This window comes from Schistocerca nitens, chromosome 6, assembly GCF_023898315.1.
Source record: "Schistocerca nitens isolate TAMUIC-IGC-003100 chromosome 6, iqSchNite1.1, whole genome shotgun sequence".
Lineage (NCBI taxonomy): Eukaryota > Metazoa > Arthropoda > Insecta > Orthoptera > Acrididae > Schistocerca > Schistocerca nitens.
In genome coordinates this window covers 366283802-366305340 of record NC_064619.1, presented here as the reverse complement: position 1 = coordinate 366305340, position 21539 = coordinate 366283802, and the positions used below count along the sequence as shown (strand labels likewise).

General features: G+C 38.8%; 1 protein-coding gene across 1 annotated transcript in view; it reads left to right on the top strand.

Annotated features, from left to right (window-relative positions):
* Nucleotides 1-21539, top strand: part of LOC126263364 (dynein axonemal heavy chain 10) — a 1742213-nt gene that overhangs the window by 1510314 nt on the left and 210360 nt on the right. The window contains exons 65-66 of the mRNA XM_049960456.1: nt 4293-4511; nt 16887-17160. Of these exons, the coding sequence (XP_049816413.1) occupies nt 4293-4511; nt 16887-17160 (493 nt within the window). The remainder of the gene's footprint in view (nt 1-4292; nt 4512-16886; nt 17161-21539) is intronic.

Sequence of the window (21539 nt, the reverse complement as noted above, 5' to 3'; positions counted from 1 at the left end):
CTACATGGTTCCACATGGGCCTTATATACATTTTGCTATGGTGATGTAATTGTTAAAAACACAAAATTAATTAATTACAATGAATTTAGAAATATAACAGTACTTAAATAACATTAAATAAATCATAAAATAAAATCATATTACATAATATCTTAATTTTGTCACAGAGCAGTTTCTTTCATAATGACGGTAGTAAGATACATAAATGGTAACAATACATATTACATTTTAGTGGATTATTCATAAAATATAGAATATAAATTCTTCTTAGCATGTTTCCTAGCTTTAATAAAAAGGTAATTCATTTCAGTAAAACAGTCTTTTTGAAATTTAGGTAGACAGGATAATACTTTTTATTTACATACTTACAGCCCTAGTTTAATTGGATTCTGTTCTTTGTTTTTTTAATCAGTTTCAAACAATATATAATCAATAATAATTATAACTGGAATTTACCGATTTTAACCTCTTTCAAATCAATTCTGCATTAAATTGTTATCAACAATGATGGTGGCAGAATTTAAACAATATTAAGGGAATAGAATGGTTTTAAACATTCCTACCAATTACAAAGTCTACTACTTCATGATCAAAATTCCAAAAGTATAGTATCACTGATATTACCCATATTAGGCAATGCTTAGGACTGTTGATGACATGCTATTAGTTTTTCAATTAATCAATGTGAGTGAGAAAGTGCTGGTAACAAACTTTTTAAAGAAGCAGCAAGGTCCCATCCCTCCAAAGCAGTTTGTGCAGCTGAAGGCTGGCAAAACTCTTGAAGCCTTTTCAAATAACAGCAGGTAGGTGCAGTTTTACATTCTTTTAATTTTTTTTATGATTTATGAGTGATAAAAACAATATGAATTTTACACAACCAGAATATCACTGGCATAAACACTTCTCTGACACTTCATTGTTTGAACAAAAAATGGTTTGCTTGCTCCTAGCTTAACACAAAATTGCTAAACACCTAGGTACACGAATATCAGTCATATCATTCTTTAAGCAAAGTAGATACTTAAGTATGATTACTGGTACTGTTTTGTGTATTCAGATTTACAGGTTATAATGTGATACATTTTTATGCAACAAGTAATAAGTTTTACAAAACGATATTTTGAGAAGGAAACTTGCTACTCACAATATAGCAGAGATGCTAAGTCTCAGATAGGCACAACAAAAAGACTCTCACAATTAATGCTTTTGGCCATTGGCCTTTGTCAACAATAGACACACACATACCCACACACAAACACTCACACAAACGCAACTGACACACACAACTGCAGTCTCAGGCAAGTGAACTGCAACTCCGTATCTCTGCTAAATGGTGAGTAACAATGCAGTTCTCAATGCATGCCACTCTAGTTCAAGTGCTGAGGCAAACAAAAAACATGAAATCATGTGTATATGGATCAAGAATGATTAAACAGGGGCATTTCTTGCTGCTGTAAAGCATTTGCAAAATCTTTTTGTTATTTTTGCTTTATAGTAGCTTTCAAGGCGTACCCTATCATCCAAAATAATATGTAGAATGGTGAACAAGTGTTCTTTTCCTTTTTGTTCTTGTAATTATTATAAGAACACTAGCATTTCATGAGAGCCTCACCCGCACACATGTGTCACATAAATGCATGCATCTCCTCATCCCTTCTCTCTGCCCAGCTCCATCTCCCTATTATCTCTGTCCATTTCCTCCTACCCTTCTCTTTCTGTCAACTCCTCCTCCCCATTATCTGTCCACCATCCCATTCTGAGCCCCACCTCATGGGATGGAAAACTAAGACTGACTGTTCAGGATGCCCAACAATCAGTCTTTCTCTCTCATCCTGTTCAGTAAATCTCCCCTGTCCAGGGGTTCTGGGTGACTTTCCCATACTGTCCCCATTTCCTAAACTTCACCAGTTCTTTCATTCCTCTTCCTTCGCCTTCATCCTTTCTGGCAGAAGAGTGGGCAACAGGCTCCAATATCTTGAACAGTTCCTTATCTTTTATATATGTTTTCTCCTGCTGCTGATGGATAAGTACATTTTTATCTATCCAATTATATTATATTTTAAAAAACTAATTAATTTTGTTGATATATTTTCTTTTCTAAATTAATATAAGTACCAAGTTCGGTGGAAATTGATCCAGGTGTTAGGAGGAGATGTGGAAAACAGTGCGCCCCCCCCCCCCCCCCACTTTTTTGAACATTTATTGATGTCAATAAAGTGACAAAAGTAACAAGGTGGCAAATGTTGAATCCACAATACAAGTTTTTCATGGCAAAATGAGAGCTACAGGTAGATCCCACCTGCTATCCTTCCCACAGTGATATTCCGTCAGCCCACAGTATCCTTGTTCATCCATACTCCATCTCTGCCCCCATTCTCTTGCATCATGCCTCAGATGCCTGCAATAGATCTTGATGAAAGACCTGTCTCATAGGTCCTCCCACCACCATCTACTCCAGTTTGGTCACAGATGTCTCCTATCCAATCAGAGTGTCTCCTATCCAATCAGAGACACCGCTGCCCTTGAAAACAATCATCTACCCATGAAAGCAATCACATGGTCTACAAGCTAAGCTGCAATCATTGTGCTGCTTTCCACAAGAGTGTGATAACTAGCAAGTTGTCCATCCGTATGGATGACCTCCAACAAACCATGACCAAGAGAGAGCTGGACCATGCCATTGCTGAACATGCTGCCCTACACAATGTGCTTCTCTTCAATGACTCCTCCACAGCCTATGCCATCTGGATTCTACCTCCAAACACCAGCTTTTCTGAAATGTGCAGGAGAGAATTCTCCCTGCAGTGTAGCCTACATTCCCATAACTCTCCTACCCTCAACTTTCAGTAGTGCCTCTCCTCCAGTTAGCTAACCTGTACCCTGCCCCCCGCCCCCCCCCCCCCCGCACCCCCCCCCCCCCCTATAGCTCAACACAGCCATCTATGACCAAACACCCACTAGTCCTTTTCTCCTTCACTTCTTTTCCACTCCCCCCCCCCCCCCCCCAAACCCACATACTTAGCAGCCCAGCACTGCATGCTTCCTCAAGAAGTGGCACTGCACCTTTCCCCGCCCCACCCTGCTATCCCCCCCCCCCCCCCCCCCGAGTCACATGCCTCCACCCATTGCTGCTTCCATCATGTACAGTTATGACTCACTGCTGCGGTGGCCAGAGACACTGATTATGTGTGTGTGAGTTGTGCTTGTGTGAATGTGTGTGTGTTTTCTACTTCAGGAGAAAGCCTTTTCACCAAAAGCTAAAATGTACAGCAGTCTTTTTGTTATGCTGTCCGCAACTCAACATCTCCTGTATATGATGAGTAGCAGTCCATCCTTTCCATATTACTGAAGATCTGTACATTCCCCTAATTGTTGGAACCAGCATGTTACTGACAGCAAACAAGAACTGAAGCTTACTGTTTATTTGTGCAATTCATCAAGTGTGAGTTTCTGATTCCCAGAAAGTCTGCCATATTAAAATTTACAGACAGATAATCAAAGTTTATAAAAATATGATAACTGACACTTCAGTTCAAAAACAGTGCATCATATTTCATGGCAGGTGAACAAATATTAATTAATTTAAAAATTTCCACAAATTTTGGTATGCTTTACACCTAGACTATCAGGACCCGCTGAACACAATGATCACCTCCTTAACTTCAAGCTGTCACTGGATAAGTGTAGCTGTAGCTGAATAATTAGTAGTTTCCTGTTAACACTCTTGTATGCATAGTGCATAAACCCTCCGCTGCTCTAACAATTTTCACAGTCCTGCGTTCATCAGCCTGGTCCTCCTGGTGTTAAACTTATAGACGTAAATGGACTGCATGCAGCTGAGGCTACTTACTATGAATGACATATTTAAGTGATGGCTGTGAGGATTGAAAGTTTGTGTGTCCATGTACCTTAACAAAGTCCTTGTACATTATTTTGTTGTCCATCACTTTCTTCTTTGAATGTGCATCTGTCTTAACAAGTCACACAGATCTTTCACATCTGTTGTTTGATTCTAACATCAAAGCAACATGCATTTTAAATCCTCAGATAAGATAAAAGTTATTTCATTACCTTAAGGTGAGCTAACCTTTCAAGTGATACATGGAACACGGTTACATCTTGCGGCCTTTACAGTCAACAGTGGAGTTTTCATTATGGTCCCTCAGCCAAAAATAATTTACAAAGCATAGGACATACCTTTACCTTCAATGCGAGTAGTTTGTCTGTGCCATTGACAGAAAACAAATTAAAATCTTGTTCTTGAGTATTTGTTTGAATTAATATTTTTATAGGGTTTGGAAGACCAGTTATTGAGTGTTGTGGTACGTTGTGAGCGAGCTGATTTGGAAGAGCAACGAGAAATCCTCATACAAGAAACTAGCGAAAATAAAAATCTACTGAAGACACTTGAGGATTCTCTCCTCAGGGAGCTGACAACTTCTACTGGCAACATGTTGGACAACACAGAATTGGTACAAACCCTGGAGGACACCAAAACCAAGGCTGCTGAGGTTGGTCTCTATATATTCTGGTATGCCTTATGTAATGGTGTTTGATTGGTATGTAATTAATGGATGCTAATAGTTTCAACCAGAGTAAAATTGAATCCTTTTGTGATTATCTCACCTACAGACTATTGTAACTGGTAACTAAGCTTGCATTATTCCTGTAAAAGGTTTGCTCTTTTGAATCAGACATTTCTTTCAAGGGTGTACCTCTGGGGAGGAGGAGGGAGAGGGGTGTAGTAGTTTGGATTCTTAGCCACATATGTAATAGCTCTCTGAAGCAGGGTATTTTCCCAGATAGATTGAAGTATGCCATTGTTAAACCACTGCATAAAAAAGGGGATACCTCTGATGTCAACAACTACCGCCAAATCTCTCTTCTGACTGCCTTATCCAAAATTCTTGAAAAAGTAATGTATTGTACAGTATCTTCACACCTTTGTAAAAATAAAGTTTTAACAAAATGTCAGTTTGGTTTCCAGAAGGGTTTTTCAACGGAAGATGCTATATATACTTTCACTAATGAAATATTAAATGCTCTGAGTAACTAGAAGTCACCTGTTGGGATTTTTTGTGATCTATCAAAGGCTTTTGATTGTGTAAATCATGGAATACTTCTAGATAAGCTCAAGTACTGTGGTATGAATGGGACAGTGCTCAAATGGTTTAAATCATACCTAACTGGAAAAGTGCAGAAAATTGAAATAAACAGTTCACATAATATGCAAAAAACTGGTGATTTCTCAAACTGGGGAACAATCCAGAATGGGGTGCCGCAATGTTCAGTCTTGGGCCCTCTGCTGTTCTTAATATATATTAATGACTTTCCATTCTATATGCATGAAGATGCAAAGCTGGTACTTTTTGCTGATGATACAAGTATAGCTATCACACCCGACAGACAAGAATTAACTGGTGAAATTGTAAACGATGTTTTTGAGAAAATCAGTAAGTGGTTCTCTGCAAATGGGCTCTCATTAAACTTTGACAAAACACAGTATATACAGTTCCACACAGTAAATGGAATGATCCCATTAATAAATATAGACTTCAATCAGAAATCGGTAGCTAAGGTAGAATATTCAAAATTTCTAGGTGTATGCATTGATGAGGGGTTGAACTGGAAAAAGCACACTGAGGATCTGCTGAAATGTTTGAGTTCAGCTACTTATGCTATTAGGGTCTTTGCAAATTTTGGCGATATGCATCTGAGTAAATTAGCTTACCATTCTCTGCTTTCATATGGCATCGTATTCTGGGGTAACTCATCATTGAGTGAAAGAGCGTTAAAGAGCTAGAAATCTTCACTGTAGCCTCACAATATATATATTCACTTATGAAATTTGTTATTAACAATCCAAACGAATTCAAAAGTAATAGCAGTGTACATGGCTACAACACTAGGAGAAAGGATGATCTTCACTACTCAAGGTTAAATCTAACTTTGGCTCAGAAGGGGGTAAATTATGCTGCCACAAAAGTCTTTGGTCACTTACCTAATAGCATCAAAAGTCTGACAGATAGCCATAAAGCATTTAAAAGGAAATTAAAAGAATTTCTTAATGGCAACTCCTTCTACTCATTAGATGAATTTTTGGATATAGTAAGTGGGTAATTGCCCAACCCTCACAAAAAAATTAAAAATATTGAGTGTCATGTAATATTTTGTCTAATGTAATATCTTGTATAGACACTTTTTATTAACCTGACACGTTCCACATCATTACGAAGTGTCGTATTCATGATCTATGGAGCAAGTGCTAATCTAATCTAATCTAATCTCTGCAATCTGAACACGCATCCTGGCTCACCAATCAGACATATGTATCAACTGAGTATCTAAACTGGACTTTCCATTGTTCCGTTGAGTATCAGTTTGATGAAAACAACAGTTTCCTAGCTGTACAGAACACAAACAAGAAATAATTATCAAACGGAAATTATTTAAGGATTCTGTATTTTTAATATAATTTTCAGAATATTTAAGAAATTTTATCCAAATACTTAGATCATTAAATTTTATTTTTCAGTATTTCTGTATGTTGTATGAAGACTAAAGAACCTTTTTTTTTTCTCTTCGTCTACATCTCTATGACTACTACATATAAGTGCCTGGTAGACAGTTTGTTGAACTATTTTCACACCATTTCTCTATAGTTCCACTCTCCAACACCACGTGGGGAAAACAAACACTTACATCTTCCCATGCAAGCTCTGATTTCTGTTATTTTATAATGATGATCATTTCTCCCTATTTAGGTAGTTATTAACAAAATATATTCATATTCAGAGGAGAGAGCTGGATATTAAATTTTTGCAAAAAGTTCTTGCTGCAATGAAATACACCCTTTTTTAATAATTGTCACTCCAACCTGCTTATCATATCCATGACAGTCTTTCTCTTATTTTGTGTTAATACAAAACAAGCTGCTCTTCTATGAACTATTTTTGAATGTCTTCCATTAATCATGTCTGATAAGGACCCTACACCATGCACCAGTACTCCAGAAAAGGGTGGATAAGCATAGCATAGGCAGTGTCTTTAGTGGATTTGTTGCACCTTCTAAGTGTTCTGTGAATAAAACACAATCTTTGGTTTGCCTTTCCCACAAATCAATGGTTACAGTTTAAGCTGTTTGTAACTGTTATCCATAGGTATTTAGTTGGATTGATGGCCTTTAGATTTAAGTGATTTACCATGTTATCAAAATTTGATGAATTCATTTTACTACTCATGTGGGTGACCTGACTTTTCATTATTTAGGGTCAATTGCCACTTTTGTATCATACAGGTATTTTGTCTAAATCATTTTCCAATTAATTTTGATCTGACAACTTTACTATACAGTAAATATCACCATCATTCTGCAAACAATCTATGATGGTTTTTCGAATTGTTTTCTAAATAATTTATATAGATCATGTACAGCAGAGAGCCTATAACACTTCCTCGGGGAATGCCAGATATCACTTCTGTTTCCACTGGTTATTAAGAACTGTGACATTTCTGATGAGAAATCGTTAATCCAGTTGCACAACTGAAACCATACTCTGCAATATTGTTGTCACATTACTAACTTACCTTTTTTAAATTGAATTCTGTTGTGAACTTAATCTGTACTTAAGCAGGTAGAAAGATACAGCAGACTTAGGTGCAGATTAAACATTGCAAGGTTTTCCAAAGGTCCCTTTACAAGCTCTTTGGATGTGTATAAGTGATTGTAAGATAATAATGGAGATAACATCCACTATCTGCTGAATTCCATAAACTACACGTGACTTATGAGTCGTGTTAAATACTGAGCTCATCTAGAAAAAATTGGGTTCAGATTGCCAAGCTCAGTGTTCCTTCAGCGAGCATACACCAGTCAGGAAATTAGCTACAGTGACTTCAGAGGCTTACAATGGTATGCCAGTAACTCCAGTAAGCAAAGATCTTACTTCAACATTTGATCCCTCATTTTTACTAGAAACAAAAAAGTCACAATGAAGAACAAATCAAAGGGCAGTAGAGCAGAGATTGAAGTGTTAGAACAGAGATTGAAGTGTTAGAGTCATATCTGATGTGAAGACTCGGTAATGTAAGTGGTCTGTTTAAGGTAGCCACAGAGTCTCTCAACAGCCTTGGCTCCTCTCCAAGGCACAAGAAGAGAGAAAAGTGAAATCTCACCAACAGTAATGGACTTGGGGAAATTTAGTAGCCTCACAAATCATGTGGAATGACTACAGGATAGGCCTGCTTCTGTTTGTCTTCAAGAGATACATTTTAAAGCTTCTGAGACCCTTGTGCTACAGGGTCATCACTTACATATAAATAATAATCTAAATGGCAAAACAACCATCTGTGCTGCAAATCAAGAGTACAGACTTTTTTGCTGTACTATCATACTATAATCCAAGTATAGAGAATGTACAACAGTATTACTTTCAGCATCTGAAGTAGACAGCTTAAGGCGGTCATTAAAATATTATTCAAAGAAAGAGACACAAAATGTGGATTTTTTAAAGTGTGTATGTTATTTGTTAACATTAACTAGAAGCATTGGAAATATTAGATCGTGGTGCCACCTTCTTTGCTGGGATACATGTGTCATAGGATGTAACTCTTTTAACATGTGCTTTGGTTAGCAACCTTAATTTTTTTTCAGGACAAGTGCTGTTTCCTTTTATTAAATGATTGCAGTTACTAAATAAAAATGATATGAAATAATTCTTAAAATCCAGACAAGTAAAAGTAATGGAAGGAATAAAGTTGAGGTGCTAAGTTGTCAATACATACACAAACAAGACTGAAAATCATACAGAAAATTGGACCATGACCTAATGCCCAAAAACAAAAACCACCAGAGAATGAAAATGTTGGTCAGCATGTGGATGATTGTCAGCACAGCAGCTTGACTGGGGTGAGGAGTTGTATCCAATGGCGTGGCAAGGGGAGAAAGAAAGTGATTAGTCAGAGGAGGGGTTGATGAGAAGGGAGAGGTGGGAGCTCACATGATAGGAATGTAGCACTAGTGAGCTTGCTCTACAAATGTAAGGGAATGTTGTGTGAGGTGCATAATGACTAGGAGGAGTGGACTGATAGAAGGAGATAAAACAGAGAAAGAGAGAGACTGCAGAGAAATGGGTAGTGTGAATAGGTGAAGTGGAGGGCATCAGGACATAGTTGGAGTTTGGTGTGTGAGAGACTAGTGGATATTAAGGCCAGGAGGATTGTTGGACTGAAAAATGTGCTGCAAGAACAGTTTGCATCTGTGTAGAAGATGGTGTTTAGCAAGATAATCTTGGTTACCTGACAGAAGTATCCAACAGTTGTCTGACTCTTCTACCTACAAGTCTATACCAGAAATACAATATAATTTGCCAAATATTGCTTAAAATATTAGGTCCATTGCAGAACCTTATCAACAAATCCACCTCTCTCCTCACCATTACTATCTTCTCACACAGAACATCTGCATGCTTCCCAAAATCCATAAACCTAGGCGTTCTGGATGCTCCATTTTAGCTGGATGCAGGAAAGAACCTTGACATTTGTTGAAATCAAACTGCAACTAATTGTCCACTTTTTTATGATTGCCAACAGCATTTCCACTCAGCTGCCCCTTGGACTCCCACTGGTTACTGTTAACCCCAGTTCTCTATACACCAACACTGTACATGCCTGCCCATGGTCTTCTTCCTGTCAAACACTAACTCTACCAATGACTTACTGAAGCCAACTCCAATCTACAGCCCCATTCCTTATACATCTGACAAACTACATCTGTACCCATAACTACTCCTCTTTTCGGGGGAAGATATACAAACAAATCTGTAACACATCCATCAGCAACCACCTGGAAGAATGGTTTCATTATGTCTCAAAACCTTAAACTCATTGTTGATATCTTCACAATCTGAACCTGGGATCAAGACACTCTATTTTCATTCCTCCACATCCTTAACAGCTTCCATCCAATCAGCTTCACCTGGTCCTCCCAAAATGACCAAGTCCAACATGTGGCCTTTCCTTGACATTGACCTTATCCTCTCCTTTGGGTCCTTAGGAACCTCATTTGACATCAAGCCCAGAAACATCAATAGTACCTCAATCTGATATCTGCCATCCCTTCCACACTAAAAGGTTTCTCCCACACAGTCTGGCTACCTGTGGATGGGTGCATCAGTAGCAACAAGCAGTCCTTTGCCCAAAATGATGAAGATCTCATTGAGGCCTTCACAGACGGGCATACCATAACACCACACCATAACCAATGTAAAGTTTGAGTTAAATTTACAGTTGTAAATGGTCGTAGCTGTGTTGGGAAAGAGCCAGAGCTCCAAGTGCTAGTAGAAAGCACTGATGCTCAAATCGTTATAGGCACTGAAAGCTGGCTAAAGCCAGAGATAAGCTCAGCTAAAATTTTTATGTAGAACTCAATGGTGTTTCAAAAGGATAGTCTAAACACGGTTGGTGGTGGCATGTTTGTTGCTGTTAGAAGTAGTTTAGCTTGTCACGGAATTGAACTGGATAGTTCCTGAGAGTTAGTATGGGCAGAGATCATAGAATAAAATAATAATTGGATCCTTTTACTGACCTCCCAGTTCAGATGATACAGTTGCTTAAAGGTTCAAAGAAAACTTGAGTTTTATTTCAAACAGATACCCGTCTAATACAATTATAGTTGGTGGTGACTTTAGTTTACCCTTGATATGTTGGTGAAAATACAGGTTTAATTCCAGAAGTACATATAAAACATCATCCAAAATTGTGCTAAACATATTCTCTGAAAATTATTTCGAGGAGTTAATTCATGAGCCCACACGAATAGTAAACAGTTGTGAAAACACACTTAACCTCTTAGCAACATATAATCCTGAGTTAATAATGAGCATCAAAACAGATACAGGATTAAGTGAACACAGGGTTGTTGTAGCCAGGTCGAATATTGTAACCCCAAATCCTCCAAAAATAAACGAAAAATATACCTATTCAAAAAATCAGATAAAAATTCACTTGACACCTTTCTGAGAGACAATCTCCACGCCTTCCAAATTAATGAAATAAGTGTAGACCAGATGTGACTTGAATTCAGAGAAATAGTATTGGCAGCAATTGAAAGATTTATACCAAATAAATTAACAAACGATGTAGCTGATCCTCCTTGGTACACAAAACGGGTTAGAACACTGTTGCAGAAACAACGAAACAAACATGCCAAATTTAAACAGATGCAAAGTCCTCAAGATTATTGATCTTTCACAGAATCTTGAAATTTAGCACAGACTTCAATGTGAGATGCTTATAACAGTTTCCACAATGAATCTTTGCCTCAAAACCTGGCAGAAAATCCAAAGAGATTCTGGTCGTATGCGAAGTATTTTAGCGGCAAGAAACAATCAATGCCTTCTCTGTATGATAGCAATGGAGATATTATGAAGAGAGTGCCACCAAAGCAGAGTTACTAAACACAGCCTTCCAAAATGCCTTCACAAAAGAAGACAAAGTAAATATTCCAGAATTTGAATCAAGAACAGCAGCCAACATGATTAATGTAGAAGTAAATATCCTCGGAGTAGTGAAGCAACTAAAATCACTTAATAAAAGGAAGTCTTCTGGTCCAGACTGTATACCAATTAGGTTGCTTTCAGAGTATGCTGATGCATTAGTTCCATGCTTAACAATCACATACAATGTTCGCTCTACGGAAGATCCGTACCCAAAGACTGGAAAGTTGCACAGGTCACACCAGTATCCAATAAAGGTATTAGGAGTAATCCACTAAATTACATGCCCATATCATTAATGTCGATATGCAACAGGATTTTTTAGCATATATTGTGCTTGCACACCATGAATTACCTCAAAGAAACTGGTCTGTTGACACACAGTCAACATGGGTTTAAAAAACATCGTTCTTGTGTAACACAACTAGCTCTTTATTCGCTTTCCTTGCCATTGCCAGTCTACATTTCATATCCTCTCTACTTTGACCATCATCAGTTATTTGCTCCCCAAATAGCAAAACTCCTTTACTACTTGAAGTGTCTCATTTCCTAATCTAATTCCCTCAGCATCACCCGACTTAATTCGACTACATTCCATTATCCTCGTTTTGCTTTTGTTGATGTTCATCTTATATCCTCCTTTCAAGACACTGTCCATTCCGTTCAACTGCTCTTCCAAGTCCTTTGCTGTCTCTGACAGAATTACAATGTCATCGGCAAACCTCAAAGTTTTTATTTCTTCTCCATGGGTTTTAATACCTACTCCGAATTTTTCTGTTGTTTCCTTCACTGCTTGCTCTATATACAGATTGAATAAAATTGAGGAGAGGCTACAACCCTGTCTCACTCCATTCTCAACCACTGCTTCCCTTTCATGTCCCTCAACTCTTATAACTGCCATCTGGTTTCTGTACAAATTGTAAATAGCCTTTCTCTCCCTGTATTTTACCCCTGCCACCTGCAGAATTTGAAAGAGTGTATTCCAGTCTACATTATCAAATCTCTAAGTCTACAAATGCTAGAAATGTAGGTTTGCCTTTCCTTAATCTAGCTTCTAAGATAAGACGTAGGGGCAGTGTTGCCTCACATGTTCCAATATTTCTAAGGAATCCAAACTGATCTTCCCCAAGATCAGCTTCTACCAGTTTTTCCATTCGTCTGTAAAGAATTTGTGTTAGTATTTTGCAGCTGTGACTTATTAAACTGATTGTTTACCTAGGAATTACAATTACGAAGAACATAAATTATAAGGAACACACGGAAAATGTTGAAGGGAAGGCTAACCAAAGACTGTGTTTTATTTGCAGGACACTTAGAAAATGTAACAGATCTACTAAGGAAACTGCTTACACTACACTTGTCCGTCCTCTTTTAGAATACTGCTTCGCAGTGTGGGATCCTTAACAGATAAGACTCATGGAGTACATCAAAAAAGTTCAATGAAGGGCAGCACATTTTGTATTATCTCGAAATATGGGAGAGAGTGTCAACGAAATGATACAAGATTTGGCCTGGACATCATGAAAAGAAAGGCGTTTTTCGTTCCGACGGAATCTTCTCACAAAATTCCAATCACCAACTTCCAAATGTGAAAATATTTTGTTGACACCAACCCACACAGGGAGAAATGACCACCACAATAAAATAAGGGAATTCAGAGCTCGTGCAGAAAGATATATGTGCTCATTCTCTCCACGCACTGTACAAGATTGGAATAATAGAGAATTGTGAAGGTGGTTCAATGAACCCTCTGCCATGCACTTACATGTGATTTGCAGAGTATCCATGTAGATGTTGATGTAGATAACCATTCATGACTCTAGTCCTCTGACCACTTTCATGAACCAGTTGCGAAGAAGCAATCCTGCTCATCACTAAAAATCACCTGGAACTGTAGAACATAAATGTAGCCTTTGCAAGGGTTTAGGCTACTTGTCATTGTGCACAGAATTGAGGAATTTCTGACCCACAATCCATCCCACCCCTACCAAAGACACATTTCTCTGCCCAGTCAATCTATTAAAAATCCTGTTCCACCCTTACATCACACCTACTTCCAGCCCTTGTGAATGACCCATATGCAAGATGTGTCACAGGCGCCCATCCAGCAAAACATGCTGCAATCCAATTACAGGCCTATGCTATCCTATCATAGGCAGAGCCACCTCTGAATCATATACCGATGCTGTTGTAACTTTTGCACCACCTTTTACGCCTACATGCTGTCCAACAAAATGAAAGCCCACTACAAAACTGTGGCCAAGAACAGTGCTGAACAACTGACAGCCCCATTGATGTAACACACCACTGAACACAATGTTATTGACTTCAGTGGCTGCTTTGCAACCCATACCATCTGAATCCTTCTCCCCCCCCCTCTCCTTTCCACACCTCCCTCCCCTTGAAAATACCAACATCTTTGAACTAAACATATGAAAATCATCCTTACAACGTATCCTTTGATCCTGCACTCCTCCTGGTCTCAATCGTGCCTATCCCATCTCTTACATCCACCTCTCTCTTGCCCTTATACGCACAACTTCTCTCATACTGTGATCACAACCAGTCCCCTCCCCCTCCTCTCCCCAGTCTCTTATTTGACTCCTCCACATCATTTAGTGCCACATGCCTACACCAGACTAAGGTCACCAGTGCCACATTGCCATCCCTTGTATTTACTTTCTCTTCCTCCCTACAGTCACTCACCTTCCCCCCATCTTCCCATTTCATTTTTTCCTCGCCTGCTTCACTCAAAACAAACCCTCCCTCATTGAGCTGCAATGCTGGTAGATCATAGTTGGCCAGGACAATGCATATGTGCAGTTGTACATATGTTTTGTACAAGTTATCTCTGAAAAAGGATGTCATCCAACAGCTTAGCCATGTCTTCAGCCTTTTTATGAGCCTATGGATGACTCAGCTCCTTAACTGCCGAGTGAAGTTTTACCTTTAGTTATTCCATTGTCAACCAGAGGTTGTAGAGAGTTTCAGGGAGAGCATAAGGGAACAATTGACAGGAATGGGGGAAAGAAATACAGTAGAAGAAGAATGGGTAGCTCTGAGGGATGAAGTAGTGAAGGCAGCAGAGGATCAAGTAGGTAAAAAGATGAGGGCTAATAGAAATCCTTGGGTAACAGAAGAAATATTGAATTTAATTGATGAAAGGAGAAAATATAAAAATGCAGTAAATGAAGCAGGCAGAAAGGAATACAAACGTCTCAAAAATGAGATCGACAGGAAGTGCAAAATGGCTAAGCAGGGATGGCTAGAGGACAAATGTAAGGCTGTAGAGGCTTGTCTCACTAGGGGTAAGATAGATACTGCCTACAGGAAAATTAAAGAGACCTTTGGAGAGAAGAGAACCACTTGTATGAATATCAAGAGCTCAGATGGCAACCCAGTTCTAAGCAAAGAAGGGAAGGCAGAAAGGTGGAAGGAGTATATAGAGGGTTTATACAAGGGCGATGTACTTGAGGACAATATTATGGAAATGGAAGAGGATGTAGATGAAGATGAAATGGGAGATAAGATACTGCGTGAAGAGTTTGACAGAGCACTGAGAGACCTGAGTCGAAACAAGGCCCCAGGAGTAGACAACATTCCATTAGAACTACTGATGGCCTTGGGAGAGCCAGTCATGACAAAACTCTACCATCTGGTGAGCAAGATGTATGAGACAGGCGAAAGACCCACAGACTTCAAGAAGAATATGATAATTCCAATCCCAAAGAAAGCAGGTGTTGACAGATGTGAAAATTACCGAACTATCAGTGTAATAAGTCACAGCTGCAAAATACTAATGCGAATTCTTTACAGACGAATGGAAAAACTGGTAGAAGCGGACCTCGGGGAAGATCAGTTTGGATTCCGTAGAAATGTTGGAACACGTGAGGCAATACTAACCTTACGACTTGTCTTAGACGAAAGATTAAGAAAAGGCAAACCTACGTTTCTAGCATTTGTAGACATAGAGAAAACTTTTGACAACGTTAACTGGAGTACTCTCTTTCAAATTCTGAAGGTGGCAGGGGTAAAATACAGGGAGCGAAAGGCTATTTACAATTTGTACAGAAACCAGATGGCAGTTATAAGAGTCGAGGGGCATGAAAGAGAAGCAGTGGTTGGGAAAGGAGTGAGACAGGGTTGTAGCCTCTCCCCGATGTTATTCAATCTGTATATTGAGCAAGCAGTAAAGGAAACAAAAGAAAAATTCGGAGTAGGTATTAAAATTCATGGAGAAGAAGTAAAAACTTTGAGGTTCGCCGATGACATTGTAATTCTGTCAGGGACAGCAAAGGACTTGGAAGAGCAGTTGAATGGAATGGACAGTGTCTTGAAAGGAGGATATAAGATGAACATCAACAAAAGCAAAATGAGGATAATGGAATGTAGTCAAATTAAATCGGGTGATGCTGAGGGGATTAGATTAGGAAATGAGACACTTAAAGTAGTAAAGGAGTTTTGCTATTTAGGGAGTAAAATAACTGATGGTGGTCGAAGTAGAGAGGATATAAAATGTAGACTGGCAATGGCAAGGAAATCGTTTCTGAAGAAGAGAAATTTGTTAACATCGAGTATAGATTTAAGTGTCAGGAAGTCGTTTCTGAAAGTATTTGTATGGAGTGTAGCCATGTATGGAAGTGAAACATGGACGATAACCAGTTTGGACAAGAAGAGAATAGAAGCTTTCGAAATGTGGTGCTACAGAAGAATGCTGAAGATAAGGTGGGTAGATCACGTAACTAATGAGGAGGTATTGAATAGGATTGGGGAGAAGAGAAGTTTGTGGCACAACTTGACTAGAAGAAGGGATCGGTTGGTAGGACATGTTTTGAGGCATCAAGGGATCACAAATTTAGCATTGGAGGGCAGCATGGAGGGTAAAAATCGTAGAGGGAGACCAAGAGATCAGTACACTAAGCAGATTCAGAAGGATGTAGGTTGCAGTAGGTACTGGGAGATGAAGAAGCTTGCACAGGATAGAGTAGCATGGAGAGCTGCATCAAACCAGTCTCAGGACTGAAGACCACAACAACAACATTCCATTGTCTACTTTCCATCAAGAATTTTTCATTATGAAATGAGTGAATATAAGTTCATATGTTTTTAGGTAGGGTGATCTGTACATTGTATTATATTTTATAAGATTGTCTGCCAGTTTTTCTGAGGATTCTGTTATGAAATACAGAATTTGTTTTTTGGCAAGTCTTGTTACTGAAAGTAGGTTATTGTCTTTGTTTGTATCTCTAATCATTTACCATATTTACATCTGAAAATCATTAAGCTCTTTTTATGGCTGTATGAATAAAGGAATGTAGAATTTTATATAAATATTTCTTGTTCTTTTACTTCCTATTGGAGCATCTCAAAAATTTACATGCTTGTTTACAGGTTACAGCTAAACTCGCTTTGGCAGCCACTACAGGAATAGATATAGATCGTCTGCGTGATGGCTATAGGCCCGTGGCACGAAGAGGGGCCATTCTTTTCTTTGTACTTTCTGACATGGCAGGAGTCAACCCTATGTACCAATATTCACTCACAGCTTACTTAGGAGTGTTCTTGTATTCTCTACGTAAAGCCATGCCAGACACTGTACAAGCAAAGAGACTTGAAAATATCATAAATACACATACTAAAAATGTCTATGATTATGGTTGCACAGGTATGGAATGGATGTTTTATTTATTTAAATGTTTGAAAAAGAGGTTTTTTTTTAATAATATGAATTCTTAAATGAAAATTGTTATATGTTACAAAGCAAAAGCAAGCATACAAACATCAGCAATATACTTATAATTGGCTTCATACACTTTATGATTTTTTTTTTCTTTCATTTGATTGTATTGGGTGGATTATGTATGTTTCTAAGTATTTTTAATGTTTTGGATAAACTATTTAATCTGTACCTTAATGATCATTATTTATTCTGATTCCTGTTTACATTGTTACCTTAATACCAGTAGCACCCTGTATTTCCAGTGACAACTGAATCTAGGCCATTGTGTTTGATACCACCATGAAACATTCTTGTATTTTAATTACATTGTGATATTGACTTCATTTGTTTATGAAATACTGACTTCAGTTTTTTCAAAACCACACTTTGTATTAGGATGTTGCTTTAAATATTACAATATTGACTGTCAGTATCAGACAATACATATGACATTCAGTTACCCTTTTGGAGAGTGTACACAGGGTCCAAGAAGAAATGTTCAATATTCTTCAGTAGAAGAGATAACTCACAATAGTGAAGAAGAGCAAGTGCTCATAGCTATTGTGGTATCCGTTTTAGAGCCCATGTTTACTAGACTTTTTTGCTTCAAATGACCATTCCTGTGATATCCATGAACATTGATCACTTCTCCTTGGTCACCCCAATACCATGCTGATTGCATGTGACAAAACAGTATGACAAACATGGGGGTGGGCTCAAGACCTTATACCTTATACAAAAATTCTGCTACATTACCACATGTCATTCACCAGCTCAAAGATTCAATATACATTTCTCTAGATCCTTCCAGGTCCTACATAGCTTTTTCTACACTGCATCTTTTGGAGAATGTGTAAACAGATGAGTTAGGCTTCCCCACGATCTGTGGGTTTTTACTAGGATAAAATTCTCCTACTCTTGATTGGAATATGCATGGTGTTGATTAAATTTAATAACACAAAAGCTTATTCAGTGATATCCACAGCTAAAAAGCTTTATGTTGAGTAAAAAACACTACTGCCACTGTATGATTGATTACTTTATAAAATATGACAGTTTTGCATTGTTAGTTACATCATCAGGTGAAGTCCTGAACAGAAAGAAACTGTGACATAATACCAGAAAGTGACAACCTTGGATAAAAAGAACTTCAAATCATTGCCTAAAGTGGCCAAGAGTAATATAAAATGTGGCAATGATCAGTACTTACAGTTACAAGATAATACTGGAGTATAATTTTTATAATTTCACACCCCACGATAGACTAATGTAGAAGAGGGGCCAATATCCAGAACCTAAAAAGGAATCTAAGTAAACAGATTAAAAAATCATCCCATGGGGAGGGGGGGGTGGGGTGGGGGTTGGGGGGAGGAGAAGAGAACAGCAGAAACTGGTAAAAACCATACCATATACAAATATATGATGGGCCGATAGACAGGTAACATGTGTGCAGAAGGGTAAGGCAGTTTCTGAGCATGAGAAAAGTAGTAGGAATTGGGTGCACACAAGCTTACAAAGTCAAATACTTGCAACAGAAAATATAAACTTCATATTATTGGAAGAAATTAATGGCACAATGTGGGAAACTACTAAAAAATGTTAAAACTCTTTGAAGAAACTAAAAGGAGAAGGGCCCATAAAGTATCAAACCACAAAAAGACTCAAGGATGGGAGAGGGAGATGCATAAGGAGGCAATGTAAACAGGTAAACAGGCCAGGTTACCAGCTGAGATAGTCAGAATTAGCTAAGATTGATGTATGTTTCAATTCAACTTGACAGTATGCCTAGGAGATTACTTTAAGGCATGATAGATCTCTACTTCTTCTAGAACATTAGGAACACTGTCCTTGTACTTCCTTTAGTGATGTATTTGTATGGGCAGTCATTATATGTAATTCTGTAAACACCTGGAGACTTAAAAGGATCACCCTTCATTTTTTCACCTCTCAATAGCACAGAAATCCCTGAACCACCTCTATTTCCTCCACTAGAAACTGTTACTGTGCAATCCTCATTATATACAAAACATCTCCAAAATACAAACTCTTCCACTCCAACACCTGGAGGAGCATCCCAGACATCGCCTCCATAAACTGTCCAACTTGTTGATATCCTGCTCCCACCTTGGGGCACCACAATCCAAGAACACCCATTCTCCTCATAGTGAAATCCCTCATCAACCTCTCATAGCACCAATACTCTTAACTAGTTAATCTCTTCAATTTATGGCATCCTCCAAAACTCCCTCTCAGTACCCCAGAAACCCAGTACCAAAGCAAACCCAAATCACTGTTGTTAACCTCTCCACCAAACATCTCAGTCCACAGAAATTTCAGTCATGTCAAAAGATCTAATTGTCAGCCCTATCCTCAAATTCAACCATTCTGGACTTCTTAAAGATGTAGTCTCCTTCTCCCAATCCCAACAACGGAGACACTTCTTTGCCGCCAATCTCTCCAACCAAAGGCAATCTAAGCCCAACATTAACCTTTGCCTCTCCCAGTTAATACTACCATCCAACTGTGACACTCCCTCTCCCACCTAACCACCCCCTAGTCAACTTCCAGGAATTCCTTACCCCTAAATTGGGCTCATCATCATGTCCCAAAGTCCCTTCCTTAGCACACTAACCTTTCACAAGAAGAAAGGATAGCTATACATGACCTGAAAATTAGACCCTCCCACATCAAAGATGCTAATCTCTTCCTCACAGTCTTTCCACTATCCCACACATTTACCTCCCAGAACCCTACTTGGCACTATTGATGCCTTCTCCCCATACACAACCATCCCTCATGCGCATGGCCTTGCCACTATCAAATACTACCTCTCCCAAAGTCCTTCAGACTCCAAACCCACCATTTCATTCCTTATGCACTTTACCAAGTATGTGCTGACAAACAACTCCTTTTACTCTGAAGCAAAGGTTTCCGAAAAAATACACGACATTGCCAGATCCGCATGGCATAATACTATATCAATCTATTTATGGGTCATCTAGAGGGCACCTTCCCAGCCTCCCAAAACTCCCAACCCTAAGTCTGGTTCAGGTTCATTGTTGATACCTTCATGATCTTGGCACAGAGCCAAGACATCATATCTCCATTCCTTTGCAACCTCAACATATTTTCTCCCATCCACTTCCCTGCTCATCCTCTACCCAACATGCCACCTTCCAGGACATTGATTTCTTCCTTGTTGATGTCTCCATTCACACATCTGTCAACATAAAACCCAATAACCACCACCAGTATGTGCACTTCTATAGCTTTTACTGTTTTCACACCAAAAAATCCCCCCCTCCCTCCCCATACAGCCTAGCCACTCTTGGATAACATACTTGCAGGGACAAGAACTTGCCCACTATGCTGAAGGCCCCATAAAGGCCTTCACAGGCAGGCAATACTCCCATACCTGGTCCACAAATAGACTTTCTGTGCCATATTATTACACACCCACAACCCACCCATCATCCCCAACAATCGGTTACAAGGGAGTGCCCCCCTCATACCCATTATCATCCTGGACTGGAACAACTGAACCATATCTTTCAACAGGGCTTTGATTATCTCTCATCCTGCCCTGAAATGAGGTTTGCCCTACCCAAGTTTGTTCCCACACCTCCTAAACTGGTGGTTTGTTACCCAACTGGCCTACAAACATCCTAGTCCATCAATATGCCACTCCCACATCACACAGGAATCATATCCATGTGGCAGATCAAGATGCAAGATGTGCTCATTCCACCCATCCAGCACCTCCTACTCCATTCCTGTCACTGATGTATTCTGTCCTATCAGAGGCAGGGCTACCTGTGAAAGCAGCCATGTCATATACCAACTGTACTGCAAACACTGCAGAGCCATTTATGTTGGTATGACTACCAACCAGCTGTCCATCAGGAGAATGGCCACTGCCAAACTGTTGTCAAGAATGAAGCAGACCACCTGGTGGCACAACATGCAACTGAGTACAACATTAGGTCTTGTGAAATACTCTGATTTCATTTTTTCAAAAAATGAGGGGGGTCATAAAGTTGCATTTTGGTTTGCAATTTCCAATTATATTTACAAGAAATGGCAGTTTCATTGCTTTGCTTGGTAAATAGCTACTTCAATTTCATGATATTTTGACTTTTCATGTAAAATTCTCTCAAACTGTCTTCTTTGAAGAAGTGCCTTCTTATCATTATTTCTGTCTGTACTTCTGCTCTAAGGATAAGAATATAATCATTTTGAGCCACTTGAAAGTTATTAAACTGGCGTTACTCATTTGCACAAGACTACACAAACAGTGGTAATTTTTGTTTTTATTGTTGCAAGCA